Below are 21,654 nucleotides of genomic sequence, written 5' to 3' on the forward strand. Positions count from 1 at the left end.
GAGGTGTACAGGGTCTGGATGTCCATGGTGAAGATAAGGTGTTGGGGACCGGGGAAGCGAAAATCATGGAGGAGGTGGAGGGCATGGGTGGTGTCCCGAACGTAGGTGGGGACTTCTTGGACTAAGGGGGACAGGACCGTGTCGAGGTATGCAGAGATGAGTTTGATGGGGCAGGAGCAGGCTGAGATTGACAGTGTGTCAGTTCCAGGAATACAGTTTGTTCTTGGGAACGATTTAGCAGGATCCAAGGTGGGAGTGCGTCCCATTGTTGTGGAGAAACCCATGGAAAACCAGGCACTGAGGAGTTAAAAGAAAAATACTCTGGAATTTTCCCCATCTCTGTAGTAACAAGATCCCACTGTCATCAGTCACAGCATGAAGCAAAAACTAAAGAGAAAAATTAAGGAGTTGAGGACACCCTGTTTGACGTAATGGTGCAGGGAAAACCTGAACACTCAGAGGGTCGGGCAGAAGTGTTTAGTCCTGAAAGGATAAAGGACTTAGAACAGAAAGACAAACCAATAAAGATACATATGTTGATGCATACGCAGAGAATGAAGCAGAGAATATTCCTGAGGGTTATTATCTTAAAGCTAGAATCCTAAGACGAATATGGAGACCACGGCAGGTTAGTGCAGAGGAGAACTGGGCAGGAGTGGACCAGATTGTGTTGCCAGTAGCATAAAGACAGGAAGTGTTATGGATAGCACACAAACTACCTGTAGGAGGTCAGCTACGTGTACAGAAGACTCAGACTAAGGCACAAAAGCATTTCTATTGGCCTGGAATGCTCAAGGATGGAGTTAACTTTTGCCATCATGCTAAATGGTAGATAAGCCACAGGCAGTAATAAAACCAGCACCTTTGTTGCCAATTCCTACATTCGAAGAACCTTTCATGTGCGTTATGATTGATAGGTCTCCTCCCAAAAACTAAAAGTGGGAACCAGTATTTGCTAACTATAATTGATGTGTCTACCAGATTTCCGGAGGCAACTCCATTACAGAGTATTAAAGGCAAAAAGGGTGGTAGAGGAGTTGAAAGCTTTCTTCACGTGGTATGGGCTACACAGAGAGATTCAATCAGACCAAGAGTCTAATTTTCCTGCTAGGCTATTTAAGCAAGTTATGGATAGCTTAGGCATACAGCACTTTAAATCCATTGCGTATCATTCTGAATCCCATGGCACTTGACAAAGGTGGTATCACACTCTGAAGACCATGTTAAGAACATCTTGTCAGAATTACCCTAATGATTGTGTTGTTTACCATTAGAGATGCTCCAAACAAATCTACTCCATTTACTCCCTTTAGGTTAATATTCAGACATAGAGGCCCTTTGAAATTAGTTTAAAAAGAAATTAACAGGGACCAAAGTTGGTGATCTCACACTTGGATTATATATCGGAGGTGAAGGAGAGATTAAATTGGGTAGGTGAGGTAGCTAAACAGCACCTGAAGAGAGCACAGCATAGAATAAAGCAGTGGCAGATTAGAAACTGAAATTCAGACATTTTCCCATGGGAATGACACATTAGTATTGTTACCAATCCTAGGAGATCAAAGCCAGGTTTAGTGGTCCCTATCAAATTGAGAAAAAGTTGAGTCAAGTAAACTATCTAGTAAAGATGCCAGATAGGGAAAAAACTGTATCGTGTATGTCATGTGAATATGTTGAAACCATGTTATAATAGAGAGAAGGAACTGGAGAATCAGGTGGTAGTTACTGCCCTGCAGAGTGAGGAATCAAATCCAGATGTTGTGAAGTTTGATATGCCTCAAATACGTCAAACAGTGAGGAAATCCTTGAGGAGTGGGATAGGTTAGTGAACTATTTGTGTCAGGAGCAAAGAACACAGTTGAAAGGTTTGTTGCAGCGGTATGAGGACATATGTAGGAATAAGATTGGGGGGGGGGGTTACTAATAGTATTGTGCATGAGGTAGACGTCAGGAATGCTTTTCGATAAACAACACCCTGACAGGCTGAATCCTTTCAAAGCCACACAGGTCCAGAAGGAAGTGGATGCGATGCTCAACGACGATATCATTGAACAGAGTCTGAGCGAGTGGAGTTCACTGGTCGTGTTAGTTCCCAAACCTGACAGGAGTCAACGATTTTGTGTGGACTATTGGAAGGTCAAGGCCGTAACAAAATCAGACTCCTACCCAATACTGAGATCGGAGGACTGCATAGAGAAAGTTGGACAAGCCAGTTACACCACAAAATAGGACTTGCTGTGTGGTTATTGGCAGGTACCTATTTCGGAAAAAGTGAAAGAAATTTCTGGATTTGTAGCCCCAACTGGGCTGTATCAATTCAAAGTGATACCCTTTGGAATAAGAATGCACCAGCCACATTCCAAAGACTCATGAACAGAGTTGTGGCTGGGTTAACAAACTGTGTCGGGGGCTTTTGCCCGAAGCGACGATTCTCCTGCCCCTTGGATGCAGCCTGACCTGCTGTGCCTTTCGAGCACCACACTCTCGACTTTAATCTCCACCATCTGCAGTCCTCACTTTCACCATCAGACATGGAAGGTTGACCCCAAGGAACGCAAAGAGAAGGCCTTGGAGGAATTTCCATGACCAACCTCGAAGAAAGAGGTGCTTCGATTTTTGGGACTAGGTAGATTCTACCAGAGTCTGGATTAGTGGTGCTGGAAGAGCACAGCAGTTCAGGCAGCATCCAAGGTGCTTCGAAATCGGCGTTTCGGGCAAAAGCCCTTCATCAGGAATAAAGGATTCTACCAGAGGTTTGTCCCGAAACTTCAGCAACATAGTGGCACCGCTAATAGATTTGCTGAAGAAGAACACAAACTTTGTGGACGGAATAATGCCAGGAGGCATTTGACAATTTAGAAACAGTGTTAACCACCGCACCAGTTTTAGCTACACCAAACCTTTTGAAACCCTTCAAAGTTGCAATCAATGCTCGCAACATAGGATTTGGAACTGTACTGCTACAGGAAGATAATGGTGGAATTGAACTGCCAGTTGGTTACCTTTCAAAGTAACTTTTCAAAGAGAAAATACTGTACAGTCGAAAAGGAATTATTGATTTTGGTACTGGCCTTACAACATTTTAATGTTTATGTCATGAACAATGTGTCTGAGACAGTTGTGTACACGGATCACAATCCTCCTACATTCTTGGAACGATTTAAAGACGTGAATGAGATTTTGTTGGAGTGTTATGTTAAAGAATTTACAAATCGTACATGTTGTGAGTCATAAGAATGTGATAGCAGATGCATTATTGTGGATTTAATGGATAAAGTATAGATAAAATTGAACAGATACTGTGTCTGTGTGTGTACGTGTACGTGTACAGAAGTTAATATGAACTTAAGTCAATGTCCTATGTATTTCCTAGTAATAGGGTGAAGAATTAGGAAAAAAGCCATCTTTTCATTATGATGGTTCATTTTTTTTCATTGGGGGAGGCTGTTATGAAGTTGAAGGCGTGTACTGTATCTTTGAGAGAGAGTGAAGCTAGCAAGTACCTGTAATGTGACTGATTTAGCTGTCATAGAGTGTGCTGGAAAATTGGAAGATGTAACATTTGGCAGTAACCTAGATACTTGAGTTGTTTTCACAGCAGTTCGAATTTAACCAAAGGTACTAAAACCTAATCAAATTTTAATTTTTCTGTTTAGCAACTTGAACCAATGAGTGAATCTGATGTTTGGGATGTAAAAAATGCAGGTATTTTGGACAGTTGGCCAGAAAGAATACTGACTGCCATTGAAAGACTGCTCTTTACCACACTCTCTGTCAAAGGTACCTTTTTCATATGAAACATCTTTATATTAGAAGACCAAAGACGACCCAGGGAGATCTACAAACAGAGGAAGATCGGCACTGGAGACGACAGTCACCGCCTGCTTTTGAAAAATCAGAGTTTTTCTTTTTATTCATCTGTTTGTTACATGTCTCATTTGCATCTAGATATGTTTTGAACGATAGTGTTGGATACATTGTAATTTTATTCCTTTACTCTACCCCAATCCCAAAACTCCTGCAACTCCTGGTAGCAGAAATACACTCATGATTTAAACATTACTGAAAAGTTCGTAAACATTCCAAAGTGCCAATTATGTTTAGGTTGTGTCACAGTCAGAAATATTTCCACTTGAGAAAAGAACTGCTGCTGCAGTTGAAAGAAAGGTTGTAAAAACCAAATATGTGTTAAAAGTTGTACATTTTTTGAAAGTCCTGTTCATTCAGTAAGGGGCTGTTTTGCATTTTCAGTAATTGCCTACATGTTGTGGAACCTATGCCAGTGCCGGGCAGAGATGTGGAGGCTTACTGTTTGCTGTGTGAGTGTAAATACGAAGAAAGAAGCACCACTACGATCAAGGTACAAATAAACCTTCTTCATTACCTCTGATAATTCAGCTTCCCCAACTCCAAGCCCCATGATGAAGCGCTATTACCAAGATTATTCATCTAAATGACCCGTTTAGTGGAGTCCTGCAGTTGATTTGTAAACACTGCTTTGGATTTATTTCATATTCCTATTTCATGCTTAGAATTGTACATCATAGAGAGAGGGAATTTGGCCTATTCTATCCATGCTACCAGTTGATGGGCTGAGGAATGGTAGATGGAGTTCAGTTTAGATAAATGTGAGTTGCTGCATTTTGGAAAAGCAAATCAGAACAGAACTTATACACTTAATGGTAAGGTCCTAGGGAGCGTTGCTGAACAAAGAGACCTTGGGAGTGCAGGTTCATAGTTCCTTGAAAGTGGAGTCGCAGGTAGATAGGATAGTGAAGAAGGCGTTTGGTATGCTTTCCTTTATTGTTTTGAGTATTGAGTTTCAGAGTTGGGAGGTAATGTTGCGGCTGTATAGGGCATTGATTAGGCCACTTTGGAATATTGCATGCAACTCTGGTCTCCTTCCTATTGGAAGGATGTTGTGAAACTTGAAAGGGTTCAGAAAAGATTTACAAGGATGTTGCCAGGGTTGGAGGATTTGAGCTATAGGGAGAGGCTGAACAGGCTGGGGCTGGTTTCCCTGAAGTGTCAGAGGCTGAGGGCTGACCTTAGAGGTTTACAAAATTATGAGGGGCATAGATAGGATAAATAGACAAGGTCTTTTACCTGGGTGGGGGGTTCAGAACTAATGGGCATAGGTTTAGGATGAGAACAGAACGATATAAAAGGGACCAAAGGGGCAATGTTTTCATACAGAGGGTGGTGCATGCATGGAATGAGCTGACAGGGGAAGTGGCGGAGGCTGGTACAATTGCAACATTTAAAAGGCATCTGGATGGTTTATGTATAGGCAGGGTTTAGAGGGCTATGGGCCAAGTGCTAGCAAATAGTTTGTATCGGTTTAGATGAAGGTCAGCATGAACGAGTTGGACAGAAGGGTCTATTTCCATGCTGTATATCTATATGACTACTACTCTGAATTGAAAAATACAATTTAATTTTGGGCAACATGTTTCAGCTCATCAAACTTGCTACATAAAAACAAAAACAATTCCTTACGGTTTAATTTGGCAGTTCTTAGTTTGAAGGATAATAGTCTCCGAATTCTGTCGCAGTCCTTCATAGAATCATCATAGAGTCCTTACTGTCTGATAGCAAGCCGTTCGGCCCAACAAGTCCACACCAACCATCCGAAGAGCATCCACTCCGACCCAACTCCCCCATCCTATCCGAGTCCTGTTACCCTGCATTTCCCATGGCTAATCCACCCAACCTGCACATCTTTGGACTGTCTAAGAAACCAGAGTGCCCGGAGGAAACCCATGCAGTCACAAGGGTTTTGTGCACACTCCATACAGACAGTCACCCGAAGCGGAGTACCTGGTGCTGTGAAGCAACAATGCTAACCACTGTGCCACCCCTGGTTTTGTTTTGGTTAGTGAAAATGGGAAGGAGGAATTTAAGCTAACTCGGCCATTGCAGCTTGGTCACACCCAGTTCATTAGTATTGGGAATCATATATACAGTCAACCATATCTGATATAGACGAATAGTACTTCAAAACACTACTATCTTCATTCTGAATAATGTTTTTGTTTATGAAAGATCCAGAGTGGTCACAGGGCCAACAAAATGGAAACTAATGCTGAAAATATTGTGTAATATTTGTTATTTAAAGAAAGCAATTTGTATCATAAGATGTAATGGAAACAAAAGCAAATATGGAGTTGTTGATTTATGAAAAACTGAAGATACATTTATTCTTTGTAAATCTTGATTTGACAGGTAACAATCATCATTTACCTTACTGTTGTTGGAGCTCTACTGGTGTATATGGCATTCCTGATGATAGTGGATCCACTTATCCGAAAACCGGATTCATATATTCAACCTCTGCACAATGAGGAAGACACTGAGGTATGGAAAGTGAATTATAATTCCAGGTGGGTTTTTACAATAAGTGGGAGGTACCTACAAACCTGCGAATCATTCACCTTTACGTGATTGATCAGTGCCAAATGTGAGAACTTTTTATATGGCTTTGTAATGTACTATTATCATTAATTGCTGTCTCACTCTCTGTTGAAATGTCATCATTAATTTGTGAACACAGGTTAATTTTATACTCTGCATTTAATAGCAGTTAATGAACTTTTTAACATAGAATGAGATTTTTTTCTTTTAGTTCTCTTTCATGTTGTTCTTCGTTGTTTCCCACTGGTTTTCAAACTGTTACAGATGATGTCACTGCTTATGATCATGTTTATTATTCAATGTTCCTTCAATAAATAGGAATTCTACTTAAGAAGGTGTGCAAAAATTCATATCAAACATGGTCTTGACTTAAAGTACCAAACCAAAAGTTGGCTGCTCATGAGAGGTATATTCTAACAATGTGGGATGGATGAGCTCTGTCCAGAGCTATCAGCGTTTTGGAAACTTTTGTTCCTAAGTTTTATTGATAATCACTTAATAGATCAACAATCCACTTGTCTGGCCATGTAGCAAAAAAAAATGCATTGTAGTAACCAAGTACTTGCACATTATAAGTAAAAGTGAAAGGAATTGAATAGGAGAAGAGATACTTGGAAAGGGATTTGAGAGTGTAGAGACATCACACTGAGAATACAGCTAGAACTAATCTCCAGAGATTACACTCTGGATAAGAATGTGCACACATTGGCTTTGCAATGTACTATTATCATTAATTGCTGTCTCATTCTCTGTTGAAATGTCATCATTAATTGCTCAATACAGCACTCTCCAATGTAATGGTCGTTACTCAGTACTGTACTTTGCAATGTAATGTTATGCTTCACTATCTCAGGCAACTTCTGAGGTTCGAAGTCAAAAGAAGAGAAAATATTACGATATCTTTCAAAAGTCTTGATGTATTGCTGTGGGCTTTAGGTTTGGCTTGTTGATTTGGAAATCTGTATACGACTTGATTAGCTTCGTGAGTAATGTACTGTAGAACCTAAATAGGCCTCATGTTTGATTCATGGCTTGTACTCAATTGACTAGGTAAGCAGTTACAGAATTGTTAATAGTCTCAGTGCCTCCAGGCTGAGAATAACAAATCAGACATTTTTACACTCCTTGTCTGGTAGATCCTACTAGAAAGTACAGATTTGCTTTTCATAGAATTTGAGATTACTTTACCAAGTCCCTGAGCATGATCACAGTAGAAAAGTATTTTGCAGGGCTAATCACTTCCCACTCGTCAGAACCGTAAGGAAATAAGGGAAAGACGTGATATTGTGTTAGTTGTAATACAACTGGCAGAAGCATGGATTACTCGATGGTAAAGATTCGGTCACGTTATTGACTTTCCACTAGAAATGTTGCTCGAAAACATCCAATAGTAGTGAGGAAAGAAAAAGAATCCCACTCACCCCTGCCACTAAGAAAGCTGAGATCAGCAATGTCAAAGGAATACCACCTCCTGCAGGTTTCCCCGCAGGTCATATGCCATCCTGACCTCCTTGTGCATTCCAGTTTGTTCATCAGGTGGTTAAGTGAACTGGAATGCTTATGAGGTATCATTGGCATTGCTGGAGTCATTAAAGTCCTTCATCGAAAGACATCTGACATCCTTATCTGGTCTGACATTTGTGTTTCCAGATTCTCCTCCAAGTGTTTACTCTTAAATGGCTGAGCAAGCCACTCAATTGTATCAAACTGCTAAGAAGTCTATGAAAAGGAATGGAACTGCGCAGAACACCTGGCACTAGCATTGCCACTCGACAATAACAAACCCAGCCCTATCAATTTGCAGTGACCTACTTATTAACATCTAAGGGCTTGTACCAGAATTGGGAGAGCTGATATACTGATTTTAAGGAAGAGTCTGATATAATTGTCATCACAGAATTTTACCTTACAGGCTATGTCACAGACACCACCATCATAATCCCTGCTTATCTGCTGCCTCACCCACAAGACAGATTCAGCAGAAGTGGTGGCACGGTGGTATACAGTCAGGAGAGAGTTGTCCTGGGAGTCCTCAGCATTGACTCTGGACCCCATGAACATTGGTTCACATATTGGCAGGGAAACCTCCTTTCTGATGCCCACCTCCCAGACCCCTCAGCAGGTGAATCCATGCTCCTCTATGTTAAACACCAATTTGGGAAAAAAGCATTTGAGTATGGCAAGGATATAGAATGCATTCTGTCTGGGGCGACTTCAATGCCCTTCACCAAGAGGTGCTCAGCAGCATCACTAACCACCAAATTAGTCGAGTCCAAAAGGACATAGATACTAGACTGGGTCAGCTCATGGTGAAGACACCAACAAAAAGGAAAAATATGTTTGACCTCATCCTCCCCAATCTACCTGTCCGAGATGCATCTGCCCATGACACTACTAGGAGGAGTTTTTACTTTTTTTTTCTGTGATGTGGGTGTCACTGCAAGGCTAGAATTTGTCATGCATCCCCTAATTGCCCATGAACTGAGTGACTTATTAGACCTTTTGGAGGACAGTGAAGAGTCAACCACGTACTGTGGGTTTGGAATCACATCAAACCAGACCAAGTAAGAGAGACAGATTTCCTTCCCAAAAAGACTCACCATCACTGAAGCCAGTTTTATGTTTCTGATTTATTAACTAAATTTATGTTCCACCATTACTATGGTAGGATTTGACAGCTCGTCCCCAGGGCATTAATCTGGCGCTGTGGATTACTAACCAGTCCAGTGGCATATCACTGTGTCACCGTTTGCAAAAACACAGTACTTGTGAAGATGAAGTGCCCTCCTTCCATTGAGGATACCCTCCATCATGTGTGACATTGCCACTGTGCTAAATGGAATAGGTTTTGAACAGATTGAGCAATTCCAAAAAATATCCATGATGCCCTGTGGGTCATGAGCAGCAGCAGGACTGTGTTCTCCAACCATCTGTAATCTCACAGCTTGGCACATCCTCTACCCCTACCATCAGCCAGGTGATCAGCCCTAATTGAGTGAAGATCGCCAAGAACAGCACTGAACGTACCTGAAATTGAAGTGTCCATCTGGTAAAGCTACAACACAGAACCACTAGCATGTCAAACAGCAGAAGCAGTATGGCAATAGACTGGAGTAAATGATTCCATAATAAATGGATCAGTATAAACTCTGCAATCTGATGATATCCAGCTGTGAATGGTATTGGAAAGTTAAACCACTAACAGGAGCAGGAGGCCCCATAACTATCCACATTCATAATGTTGGGGGACAGAGCACTTCACTACAGAAAAAAACCAAGGATGAAGCATTTGCAACCATCTTCATCCAGAGGTGCTGAATGGATGATCCCCAGCATTACCAATGTCACTCTTTAACCAATTTGATTCATTTGTTTGATGTAAAGAATTAGCTGAAGGCACTGGATACCTCAGAAGCTATGAGTCGACTAGATTCGGCAACAGTACCATATAAAAAGGATTAGCTGCACGAAACTATTCCAGTGCAACTATAACACTGGGATCTACCTAGCAATGTGCAAAATTGCCCAAGTATGTCCTGTCCACAGTAAGGAGGGAAAATCCAACTTTAGTCAATTAGTTCCTACTGGTCTGGCTTTGCAGAGTGAGGGAATGGGTTTTCAACTGTGCTGCCAAGTGCTGCTTCCTCCTTAATAACCTTCTCATTGACACTCAGTTTGGGTTCTGCCAGGATCACTCAGCCCCTGACCTCACTAAAACATCTTCCAAATGTAGGCAAAAGAGCTGAATTCCAGAGATTAGGTGAAAACAATTGCCCTTGACATCAAGAAAGCATTTTTCGGAGTGTGGTGTCATGGAGCTGGAATCCGAGCAAATCAGGAGGAAAACTCTCCAGTGGTTGGAGTCGTGCTTACACCAAAGGAAGATAGTTGTTGGAGGTTATTCATCTTTAATCCTGGGACATCTCTTTCTGCAAGAGTTCCTCAAGCAGTGTCCAAGGCCCAACGTTTTCAGCTGTTTCATCCGTGACCATCTCTCCTCCTCCTCCACCTCCTCCTGTCTCCTCCACTCCTCCCCACCCCACCCCACCCCCAGCCAAATGCACAATATAGAGTCATAGAGATGTACAGCATGGAAACAGACTCTTTAGTCCAACCCGTCCGTGCCGACCAGATATCCCAACCCAATCTAGTCCCACATGGCCCATATCCCATCAAACCCTTCCTATTCCTATACCCATCCAGATGCCTTTTAAATGTTGCCATTATACCAGCCTCCACCACTTCCTCTGGCAGCTCATTCCATACATGTACCACCCTCTGCATGAAAACATTTCCCCTTACGTCTCTTTTATATCTTTTCCTTCTCACCCTAAACCTATGCCCTCTAGTTCTGGACTCCTCCACCCCAGGGAAAAAAACTGTATATTTATGATTTTATAAACCTCTATAAGGTCACCCCTTCAGCCTCCTATGCTCCAGAGAAAACAGTCCCTCTCTATAGCTCAAATTCTCCAACCTTGGCAACATCCTTGTAAATCTTTTCTGAACCCTCTCAAGCTTCAGAACACCCTTCCGATAGGAAGGATGTAATTGTACACAATATTCCAACAGTGGCCTAACCAATGCCCTCTACACTCGCAACATGACCTCCCAACTCCTGTACTCAATACTCTGACCAATAAAGGAAAGCATACCAAACGCCTTCTTCACTATCATATCTACCTGCGACTCCACTTTCAAGGAGCTATGAACCTGCATTCCAGGTTATCTTTGAAGTGTATAAGTCCCGCTAAGATTTGCTTTCCCAAAATGTAGCACCTCGCATTTAATTAAATTCTATCTGCCACCTTTCAGCATATTGCCCCATCTGATCAGCACTTCCATCCGCATTTGTAGTTCCTCAGATACAGTGAAGCCTTTATTCATATGCAGCAAGTTCTGGACAGCTTCCAGACTTGGGCTGATAAATGGCAAGTGTTAGGACTTTGAACCATTGATTTAACTTATAAAAGTGGTACAGTGTTTAGCACTGCTGCCTCAACTTCATTTCTACCCTCTGGTGATGTCTGTGTGGAGTTCATGCATTCTTCCTATGTCTGTGTGGGTTTCCTGCAGGTGTTCTGGTTTCCAGTTCCGTGATGTGCAGGTTAGGTGGATTGGCCATGCAAAAGTGCCCATAGTCTCAAGGAATGTGCAGGCTAAGTGGGTTAGCAGCGTTGTAGGGCTAGGGCAGTGCGTCTGGATAGGATGCTGTTCAGAGGGTTGGTGTGGATTCTATGGGCTTAATAGCCTGCCTCAACACTAAGGGTTCTGTGATTTTATGAAGCTTAATGTGCATTTTGTATTTTGTATGTTTGATAGTGAAGGCCATAGTTAGAATTTTGCTTTAGAGTTTTCGTGAGTGGCTTTGAGAATTCTGGAAGTATTTTGTTTCCGTGTATTTTTAATGAGGTATTACAATCCTTGAAATGAAGAGACAGTAATTAGTAGCTGATTTATTTTTAACAACCTAGAAAAAGTGTGCTGTTCCAGATTGACAGGATGCGGGGACACCGAGTGAGAGACAAAACCTATATGTCACTCAACCAATGGGGGGAAAATAAAACTGAGTTTAGGTAACTTGTGTTTTCTCTAAAGTTAATATAATGGTGAATTTAGTTTGCAGTTAGTTTTAGCTGACTCAGGGAGAGCTTGCAGCTGAAGGCAAAACTATGAAGTAGAAGTACAGAAATTTACAGGAAGGAAGCCAGTTGAAGCTGTGCCAGCTGAGTAGGAGGGTTTGGTGTGGAGATAGCGATATCCCTTCACTGGAGTATTTGGTGTTGTAAGAATGTTTGAGGTAAAGGTAATAGTGTGAATTTGAATTCTTTTCTGGGGCTTTTCATGAAATCTTTTCAGATTTCATTTTTGCTTGGAGAAATGTAGTTCATGTTTTCATACAGTCAGTTCTTCCAAAACGCAATGGTTGTGTTATTGTGTAACTCTGCATTATAGAAAAGTCATGCTTTATAAACAGTGCTTAAAGTGTTGGCAATGTAATCACTTTACAGCCAACACATGTTTTAAACATTTGCCCTTTAGAAACGGCATCACCAATTCATCAGTTGCATTACAGCCAATTCGTAATGACGAAATGGACGTTATAGCAGAACGACCTGTATTTAAATAATGTTTTGCTCTTTACATTAAAAGTATACAGACAGACTTTTGTGAATGGGTTTAATATCTGACCTCAAGCGTTTAAAAACATTTTCTCTGCAATCTAATTGGTCCAGCGTTTGCATCAGCTAAGCTCTTGATGCAAGTAACATACACAACACGGTGCCTTCTCAAACAGAAGTGATTCTAACTTAGCTCCATGAGCTTCAATGGCATTACATCCTGGGGGTCCTACTGACCAGAAACTGAACTAGAAAAGCCATATAGATTCAGTGCCAAAAAAGCAGGTCAGAGTCTAGAATTTCTGGAGCAAGTAACTCTCTCTCTTCTTGACTCCTAAAACCCTAGCCACAAGACCCAAGTAAAGAGTGTGATGAAATACTCTTCAACTGTCTGCTTTTAGTGCAGTTCCAACAATACTCCAGTAGCAGGACAAAGCAGCCAGGCACCCAAACCAACACCTTTTTAATGTATAATTCCTCCACGCCAATGAACAGTGGCAGCTGTCTGTACCATCTGCAAGATTTTGTGCAAAAACTCAGCTAGGCTCCTTCAACGGCTTGTTTGAAATGCACAAGCTCCACAGTTTTAAAAAAACAAATGCAGCAGTTGGGTGGGAGCAACACCTGTAAGGTCCCCTCCATCTTGATTTAAAACTGTTACTTTTCCTTCATTGTCACTAGATCAAAATCCTGCAACTCCCACTCTAACAATACTGTAGGTGTACCTTCCTCCTGAAGAAAGGTTGAAACTCAAGTAAAATTGGCTGGACGAAGAAGTCTAATGAAAAGCTACAACCTGATTTACATGGTAATGATGACCCAAAAGGTAAAACCAGTAAAATTGGTTTGACTCTTTTTTATTCTTAGCAGAAGCCCAGTGTGACTGGTTCATTCATTTCCAAGTATTACTGATTTTTGTTACTGGACTTTCCTCAAGCTGGAACTTTTCTCTATTAACATAGAAACATTGCCTAGATATGATTTTAATTCCAATTGGACATTTTTTTTTATTGCCTCGAAAGGTTGTGGTCTCAGACTTATTCAAGGTTATGGTATTTAATACAGACTGACATTCCTGTGCAGTACTGACAGACTGCTGCATTGTCAGTGATGCATTTCAGATATGACACTAAACTTAAACACCTTTTCTGATCAGGTGAATATCAACAATTCTGTGACAGTATTCAGAGCAGTGCATTAAGTTCTCTTCCTTCATTTTCCACCCCTGCCACTGCAAAAATGAACTACTTGTTCACCTTACTAATATTTATGAGAATGTTCTAGTTCAGAATGATGCCTGCATTGCTTACAAAGTATACTTATGTGCAGCACATGAGGATCATGTAATGATCTTGCAGTAACAATAATAGCATGCTGTATAAATGTGAGCCTTGCATAAAGTGCTAATGTTTCTACTTTCTGGTTAATATTCCAATCACTGAACCCGTTGTCCCAAACATTGCTTTCAGGATACATTTTGTTGAGTATTTCCCCCTTCTTGTTATTTTATTGTTGGGTAACTATGTTTAATCTTTAAGTTTTTTTGCTTTCAGAATTTCTTATTTAATGGTTCTAGCTTTTAAAATTACCTGTGTAATCTAAAAATAAAACGTATATTTAAGATCAAACAACTTTTTTAAAAAAAGCTTACCACGCTTCCTGCCACTCCTGTTTTAATAGATTTATTGCAGTCATTTCCGACTTTGTTTACAGTGTAGTGATGCTTCTAATACTAGGTTGGGTAAAATTTATTCATGCCAGTCTGTGTGAGGGCTGATGAGAGCCAACGTAGGTGGTCTGATGATAACAAGAGGAAATGAATTTTACAAGTGCTTATTATGAGGTAAGAAATCACAATGTTAGGCTGGTCGAATGTCAGTGAGCAACGCACAGTCAGCCACTTCAGGATGTCATCAGCAGTTAAAAACAATCTCCATTTATGTTTCAAGACGTTATCTGGACAGAATAGAAATCTCAAGTCGTCACAGCTTTTACCTTATGTGGCTATGCCATGATGTTGAGTGGCGTCTGAAATCCGAGATTTCACTTTGTTGATGGTTCTCATTCTTTTTGAAGTGGATGTTATGAGCACCTAAAACTAATTTCCATACACCTGTGATGGGCCTGATTGAACATGAGTCTATGCCTGGTCTCCTCACATAGACAATGCCGCATAGACTAGAAACTCTGCTGAGTTGACCAGCACAACATTGGAGGCCTTGATGCTCCAGGATTGAGTGGAATAACAACTAGTTTTTTTTTGTTTGCAGCTGTTTCCTGCTAACCCTTGCTAGGAGACGTGTTATTGTGGTGAGGTTGGATCAGGTTCCAGGGTGCTGCTATCCTAATCACTGTCAGTACACTGTCAGGCGCACTCTCAAATAATAATTCGGATAAGCTACCAGAGAGCTTTTGAGATTCCGTTCTCACTCTTTGGAACATTTATTCCTTCAGGATGGGAGGAACTAGAAAAGATAGTTATACGTATAAAATCTATACAATGTATACTCATTTTAGCAGGTGAAAGTCATTAAGCGTGGATTTAATTTGATTTGACCTGAACAGTACAATTATTAATCAGTCACAATTAATTAAAACAAGCATTGTGGTCCTTCAAAAAGGGTGTATCCATCTACCAGTAGTCACTGTCAATGGACTACATCCTCGACTTTAACCAACCTTATTTTGTATGTTAGGATGAAAGGCAGAGTAAATTCTGACATTCCTTTTGCAGAGGAAAATATAAATCGAATTGGAAGGAAACAAAAAGTCTGATTTCATTTCTGACAGAAATTATGATAACCATTTAACATGATATAACACTCAAGTGCTCCAAGCTGATGGAATAGCAAGGCTGACCTCTCTAAGTGTCTCACATCTGTAAATAATGTCCCTTAAATTCAATTTTTCATGCCTTTTTTTTTCAAAGAAATAAAACACATCTTACTGCCCAATACTGCAACTTCTCCAGCGATAGGTACATGAATAATCTGATATAAGGGTAATCTCTTCCTCTGTGCAGAGCCAATACTGTTCAAATTACACTTCTAATTATGTGCTTTGGGGTCTTGATAACAATAAAGAGAGGATTTTTTTTTTCTAATTCATTTATGGGAAGCTGTAGCTGCAGTTATTGCTCATCTCTTGTTGCCCCTGAGAAAGTGATGGTGAGCTGCCTTGAACTGCTGCAATCCATTTGTTGTAGGTACACACAGTGCTGTTAGGGAAAGAATTCCAGGATCTCGACCCAGTAACGCTAAAGTAATATATTTACAAGTCAGAATGATGAGTGACTTGGAGGAGATCTTGCGATTAGTGGTGTTCCCATATATCTGTGGGTGCTGTCCTTCTAGATGGTGGTGATTGTGAGTTTGAATTTATCCTATCTATGCCCTTCATAACCTTGTACATCTCGATAAGGTCAACCCTCATTCTCCTACATTCCAAGGAATAAAATCCTATCCTGGCCAAGCTCTTCCTATAACTCAGGCCTGCTGGTCCCGGCAAAATCCTCGTAAGTCTTTGCACTCTATCCAGTTTAATTATGTCTTTCCAATACCAGGGTGTCCAAAACTGCACACAATACTCTAAGTGCGGCCTCACCAAAGACTAACATAATGTCCCAACTTCTATACTCAGTACCTCGACCAATGAAGGCCTTCTTCACCACCCTATCTACCTGTGACACCACTTTAAAAGAACTATGTACTTGTATTCCTGGGTTCCTCCGTTCCACAACGTTCCTCTTCAGGACTTTACCATTAACTATATAAGTCCTACCTTGGTTTGACTTTCCAAAGTGCAACACCTCACACTTAACTGTAAATTCCATTTGCCTTTCCTCAGCCCACATCTCCATCTGATCAAGATTCTTGTATAATTTTTGATAACCTTCCTAAGAGCAATACCTTCTGATTTTGTATCATCCACAAACTTACTAATCGTGCCTCATACATTCACATCCAGTCACCAGTAAAGAAATTAAATGTGTCCTCAACTTTGCTATGAAATGGATGATTTGGCTCCAGCAATCTTTACAGCCTTGGTCTAACTTGGACAGAGAGGCTGAATTCCTGAATTTCTTGAGTAACATATGCTAAACATGCCACTGCTACCCTTTAGAAAGATAAAGGCAAATGGTGCATGGGGAGTGTCAGCTCTTCCAAATTCTCCTCCAAGCCACATGCCAACCTAACTTGGAAATATACCACCGTTCCTTCATCAAGTCAAAATCTCCAGAACTCCTTTGCTTAGCCAGACTAGGGGAATTTTGGTTCAAGAAGCTGACTCACCACCACCTTTTCAAGAGTAAATAGGGATACTCAATAAATGCTATCATTTATGCAAACAAATTATATTTAATGCTCTCGTTGGTTATATGATTGAGCTTTCAAATCAATGGAAAATTGTTGGCACAGTGGCTTGGTGGTTCCTGGCACTGCTGCCTTGCAGCACCAGGGACCTGAGTTTGATTCCTGCCTCAGGTGACTGTCTTTGTCTTTGTAGAGTTTGTACATTCTCCCTGTGTCTGCATGGTTTCCTCCCACAATCCAAAGATCTGCACGTTGGTGAACTGGCCATGCTAAATAGCCCATAGTGTTCAGAGATGTGTAGGTTAGGTACATTAGTCAGGGGTAAATGTTGAATAATAGAGTAGGGGAATGGGTGTGGGTGGGTTGTTCTTCCGAGGGTCGATGTGGACTTGTTGGGCCAAGTGGCCTGTTTCCACACTGTAGGGATTCTATGATATTCAAATTTTAGTATTGACCAGCTTCACATCAATTCACATTCAGTACCATAAAATTGCAAACATAGCCTTGATGCACAGAAACTGTAGCTGTCTGGTAATGGGTGGTGGTGGGAAATTTCAGACAATGAACCAACAATGTAACATTCAAGCAGTTTATTACCACTACTGATTCAGTGGAGGAGTCCAGTGTGTGGGTGGCCTGTGAGACATATCAAAACATTGTGTTCACGAAATGAGTCTTCCTCACCCTTGCTATGTGAGCAACTCTTGGTTCTCACAAAGGTTTAGAACAGGCTGCTGCAATTGAGTATGATCTGCTAAGCAGCTCTAACTGATAGCACTGCTTTTGTGTATTATGTGAATGGCAAAGGCTGAAGCGCCTCTCTTGTAGTTGCTTCCTGAGTTTGTGTCTCTGTAGCTTTGCATCTTTATACATAAATTATATAAATAGTTGCTGAGAATTTGGTGTTTTGACATTTTACTTCCCTTTGGTATTTTTGAGCTTGGATTACTTTGTGTTTCTTTGAGTCTACGTTTGCTTGAGTAAAAGCTCAAACTGTCAGTTTGCAGGAAGTGTGCTTGTTTTAGATTGTGCAATTGCATTCCTACTATAAGATGTGAATTAATCCTTTGAGTGCTGGGCGGAGATCTGAATCTGTCTGGCAGTTTATCTTGTCATGAGAGATTTGAGTTGCCCTTACAGCCATAGTTTTAATGCCTCACTGGTCAGTTTTTCTTTGTAGTCGGTGATTCTATTTGAGGAGACTCTTTGATCGTCACTTGTGCTATTTTCCAAATTATTTTCGTTGCAGAGGTAATGAAAGCCTATGGATTCTAGCCTGATTTTAAAAAGAGCTCCATTAAACCCACACAAAACAGTTTGTTGCCATTGGTAGGTTTGTTTTTCTGCAATGTTTCAGTACTGTCAACAATTATTCATCGCGTAAACACACAGGAAAGTACCAGACTTTGCTCAGAGATCGGGATCAGTGTGATGCAAAGAGAAATGTTTCTGATGAGTTGTTCAGCGGAAAGGTCAGAGAAAATAGAAGCTGTTAGGGTATTTTGGCTATGTCTGGAAGAATTAAGTACTTTGTTAGATAGGATTAGATTCCTGAAGAAGGGCTTATGCCTGAAACATCGATTCTCCTGTTCCCTGGATGCTGCCTGACCTGCTGCACTTTTCCAGAAACACCTTTTCTACTTTGTTAGATAGTAAACCATGAGTGGGGTAGCCTTTACCAGTCAGGGAATTAATTCATGTCACTCAAGAGGAAAGCTCCTCCTCAAGAATGTTCAGTTTTACTTGAACTGATGGAGGTACAAAGTTACTTTAGTGTCAACAGAAAAGAGGTTAAAGTTATGACATTCGATGAAATACAACGTACCAAGAAACAAAAAATTTACAACACACCTCATTCACTTGTTCACTGGCCGAAGAATAATTCCCAAACATCTGTTAGGATTGGGTCCACTCTGCTGAGAACGAAGCCAACACAGCACAAATTATGGCAGGGAGGAGAGGTGTTGTAAGCAAAACAGAGGACAGATATTATGCCTGAATTTGTTTAACTTAACATTGTTATACCTCCAGCTTGCATTGAGCTTCATTGGAACCACCTCATCTTTTTACTTAGGCACCTGGACAATGAACCCATTTTCTCTTTTCATACTTAACATTTACACATCTATCGCTCCTTTGGCACTATTAGCTCTCTCTTTTATCTTTTGCTGTTGGCACCCTCATCTGTTCCACTCACTTCTCATCCCCAACAGCATAAAACAAGCTGTGATGCTCATTGTTGGGTTCCTTGCTTTTTTGTAATATACATCAATTTAGACATAACTGTAGGATGCATGATCACAAGGTTTGCAGATGGTACAATAATTGGCTGTGTGGGTGAAAGTGAGGAAGAGTACTGTAAATGGCAGGAAGATGTCAACTAGGTAGGCAGCAATTGGAATTTATCCAAGATAAGTAAAGATTTAGGGAGTATAAACAAAGTTAAGAAATGCACACTAATTCAGCTGCTGAGAAGTGTAGAGGAATAGACACCTTGAAATCTACGGGTTGAGAGTGTGGTGCTGGAAAAGCACAGCAGGTTAGGCAGCATCCAAGGAGGAGGAGAATCGATGTTTCAGGTAAAAGCCCTTTGTTAGGAATGTGACAACGAAGGGCTTTTGCCTGAAACCTCTATTTTCCTGCTGCTCAGATGCTACTGACCTGCTGTGCTTTTCCAGCACCACTCTCTCTATTCTAATCTCCAACATCCGCAGTCCTCACTTTCGCCACCTTGAAATATATGCCCACGAATTCTTGAAGGTCACAGGAGGTATATCCAAAATGATTAAGATAACATTCAGGAAACTTCCTTTTATTAGCCACGATATGGAATATAAGAACCATGACATTGTGCTGGCATTGTATTAAAGAAAACTGGTTAAACTACAGCTAGAGTACAACATACTATTCTGATCATTGCCTTATAGGCAAGGAGCCCTGAATTTTTTCAACCAGGAAGACAACGTGGGTCCCTGGAATTCATGTTAGAATTTGCTTGCATTTGGGAGAGTTTTACAAGTGGGCAGAATAATCATTGAAGAGCACTAACAGAGGCAATTAAGTGATAAAATTATAAACTCAGAAGAGGCCTATGAAAGCTCAGTGTGTGAAAAATCCAGTTTATTACAATGCTTAACTTCTGTAGTTCAATTTGGAGTCTTGTTATTTATAGCAGTATTATTTTCCTGATCATGTGCCGTTTAATGAGTCAGCATGTTTTTGTGCTAGTTAACTGTTTTATTGGCAGTGGTTCTGTTGATAGTTGTATGATTGTCTAATGCAGAATGAGTCAGTAGTTTTTATGTTATCTAAAGCAAGCAATAACACTCTTTCCAATTCCTAATATAGGTCCGCGTTCGGCTTTGTCATGACTTGTATTCAACAGGCTAGTTAGAAGTTTCTCAGAAGTCCTATTTATCAAAATATTCGATGTTGCACTTCTTGTGAAGAATGTGTAAAACTTTATTATGCTGCATTTTGGGCATAATTTTGAACTCTGTGTAAGGGGAACTGTGTTCAGTGGAGCAGAGGAACAGGAGTAGGCCCATGCAGCCCCTCAAGCCTGTTGTGCTACTTAATGAGATCTTGTCTGATCTCTGGCCTAACTCCATAAACTTGCCTTTGGTCGATAGATTTTTTTTTTAAAGACAAGTTTTTATCTATCTCAGATTTATAACTAACAACTGGTCAAGCAGCAACTACTGTTTGTGGAAGAGAGTTCCAAAACTCTACTGCTCTTTTGTATGTAGAAGAGCTTCCTAACATCTCTCCTGGACAGTCTGGTCCAATTTTCAAACTGTTCCTCATTGTCCCAGTAGTAGGCATAAGGTGGAAAATATGCAACTGTCTAAATTAACAAGACTCTATATGCATCCAGTGCAGTTAACCTTTCTGATCTGAATGCTGCTTAGAAGGTTAACCATTAGTGTGTTTATAATCCCAAAGAAATCTGCATTTATAAGTGAATCTAGATTTCTCTTTCAGACTTAAAGCAATCTGCATGGTTTATAGTATAACACTGACAAGCTCTAATTACATTGAAGTGGTACATAATATGAAGGTCAACATTATCCTTCATTTCCTTCTCCCTTATGATTTGAAAGGCTATTTTTAGGGTTACTACCTCCCAGAACGCTGTAATGTTCTGACTGGCTGCTCATGTTTAGAAAATAAAAAGATCCAACAAAGCAATTCTATAAAAATGAAAAACACGTTGTTCCACTGTGTTTCATATACACTATTACTCTTTTCTGGTTCAGAAGAATTTCCAGCAAATGGGGGCCAGTTTTCAAAGCCCAAGTCACCATTCGCCAGAATTCCCTATATTCCAAAATACACCTTATGGGTCGGAAGATAGCAAACATAATTTCATCAGGTGCTTCAGGAGGTTATTAGACCAACACAGGCACAACGAATTGGATAGTCAAAAGAAATTAGCAGGAATTGAGGATTACATAATAGATTATAAAAACACTGGGAATAAATTGGTCATTTTCATTGTCAGGCTGTAATAAGTTGGATAAGTACAAAGATCAGTGCTTGAGTTTCAGCTATTTGCATTGTGCAGTCCGGTCTGCTATAACACACCTTGAATTGGCTGTAGCGCGATTGAAGTATTTAGACCATTATTTGTAGAATGCCAAATTTCCTTGCCTCTTTTGGCTATAACACTATTCCAGTCCCATTGGTTTAAAAGATGCTGCTATTACGCGATTTTCTTATAATGTGTATCGCACAGGAATGGAATATAGTGTTACATATGAACAGACTGTATAGCAAAGACCAACTTGAGGAGATTGAGTGTA

The 21,654-nt window shown here is 40.6% G+C and overlaps 1 protein-coding gene across 2 annotated transcripts in view; it reads left to right on the plus strand.

Moving 5' to 3' along the window:
* Positions 1–21,654, plus strand: part of tmem9 (transmembrane protein 9) — a 99,733-nt gene that overhangs the window by 52,679 nt on the left and 25,400 nt on the right. For both annotated transcript variants that reach the window (XM_043717021.1, XM_043717020.1), the window contains exons 3-4: positions 4,252–4,360; positions 6,226–6,357. In XM_043717021.1, the coding sequence (XP_043572956.1) occupies positions 4,277–4,360; positions 6,226–6,357 (216 nt within the window). In that variant the 5' untranslated portion in view covers positions 4,252–4,276. The remainder of the gene's footprint in view (positions 1–4,251; positions 4,361–6,225; positions 6,358–21,654) is intronic.

This window comes from Chiloscyllium plagiosum, chromosome 26 (assembly GCF_004010195.1).
Source record: "Chiloscyllium plagiosum isolate BGI_BamShark_2017 chromosome 26, ASM401019v2, whole genome shotgun sequence".
NCBI classification, from domain to species: Eukaryota; Metazoa; Chordata; class Chondrichthyes; order Orectolobiformes; family Hemiscylliidae; genus Chiloscyllium; species Chiloscyllium plagiosum.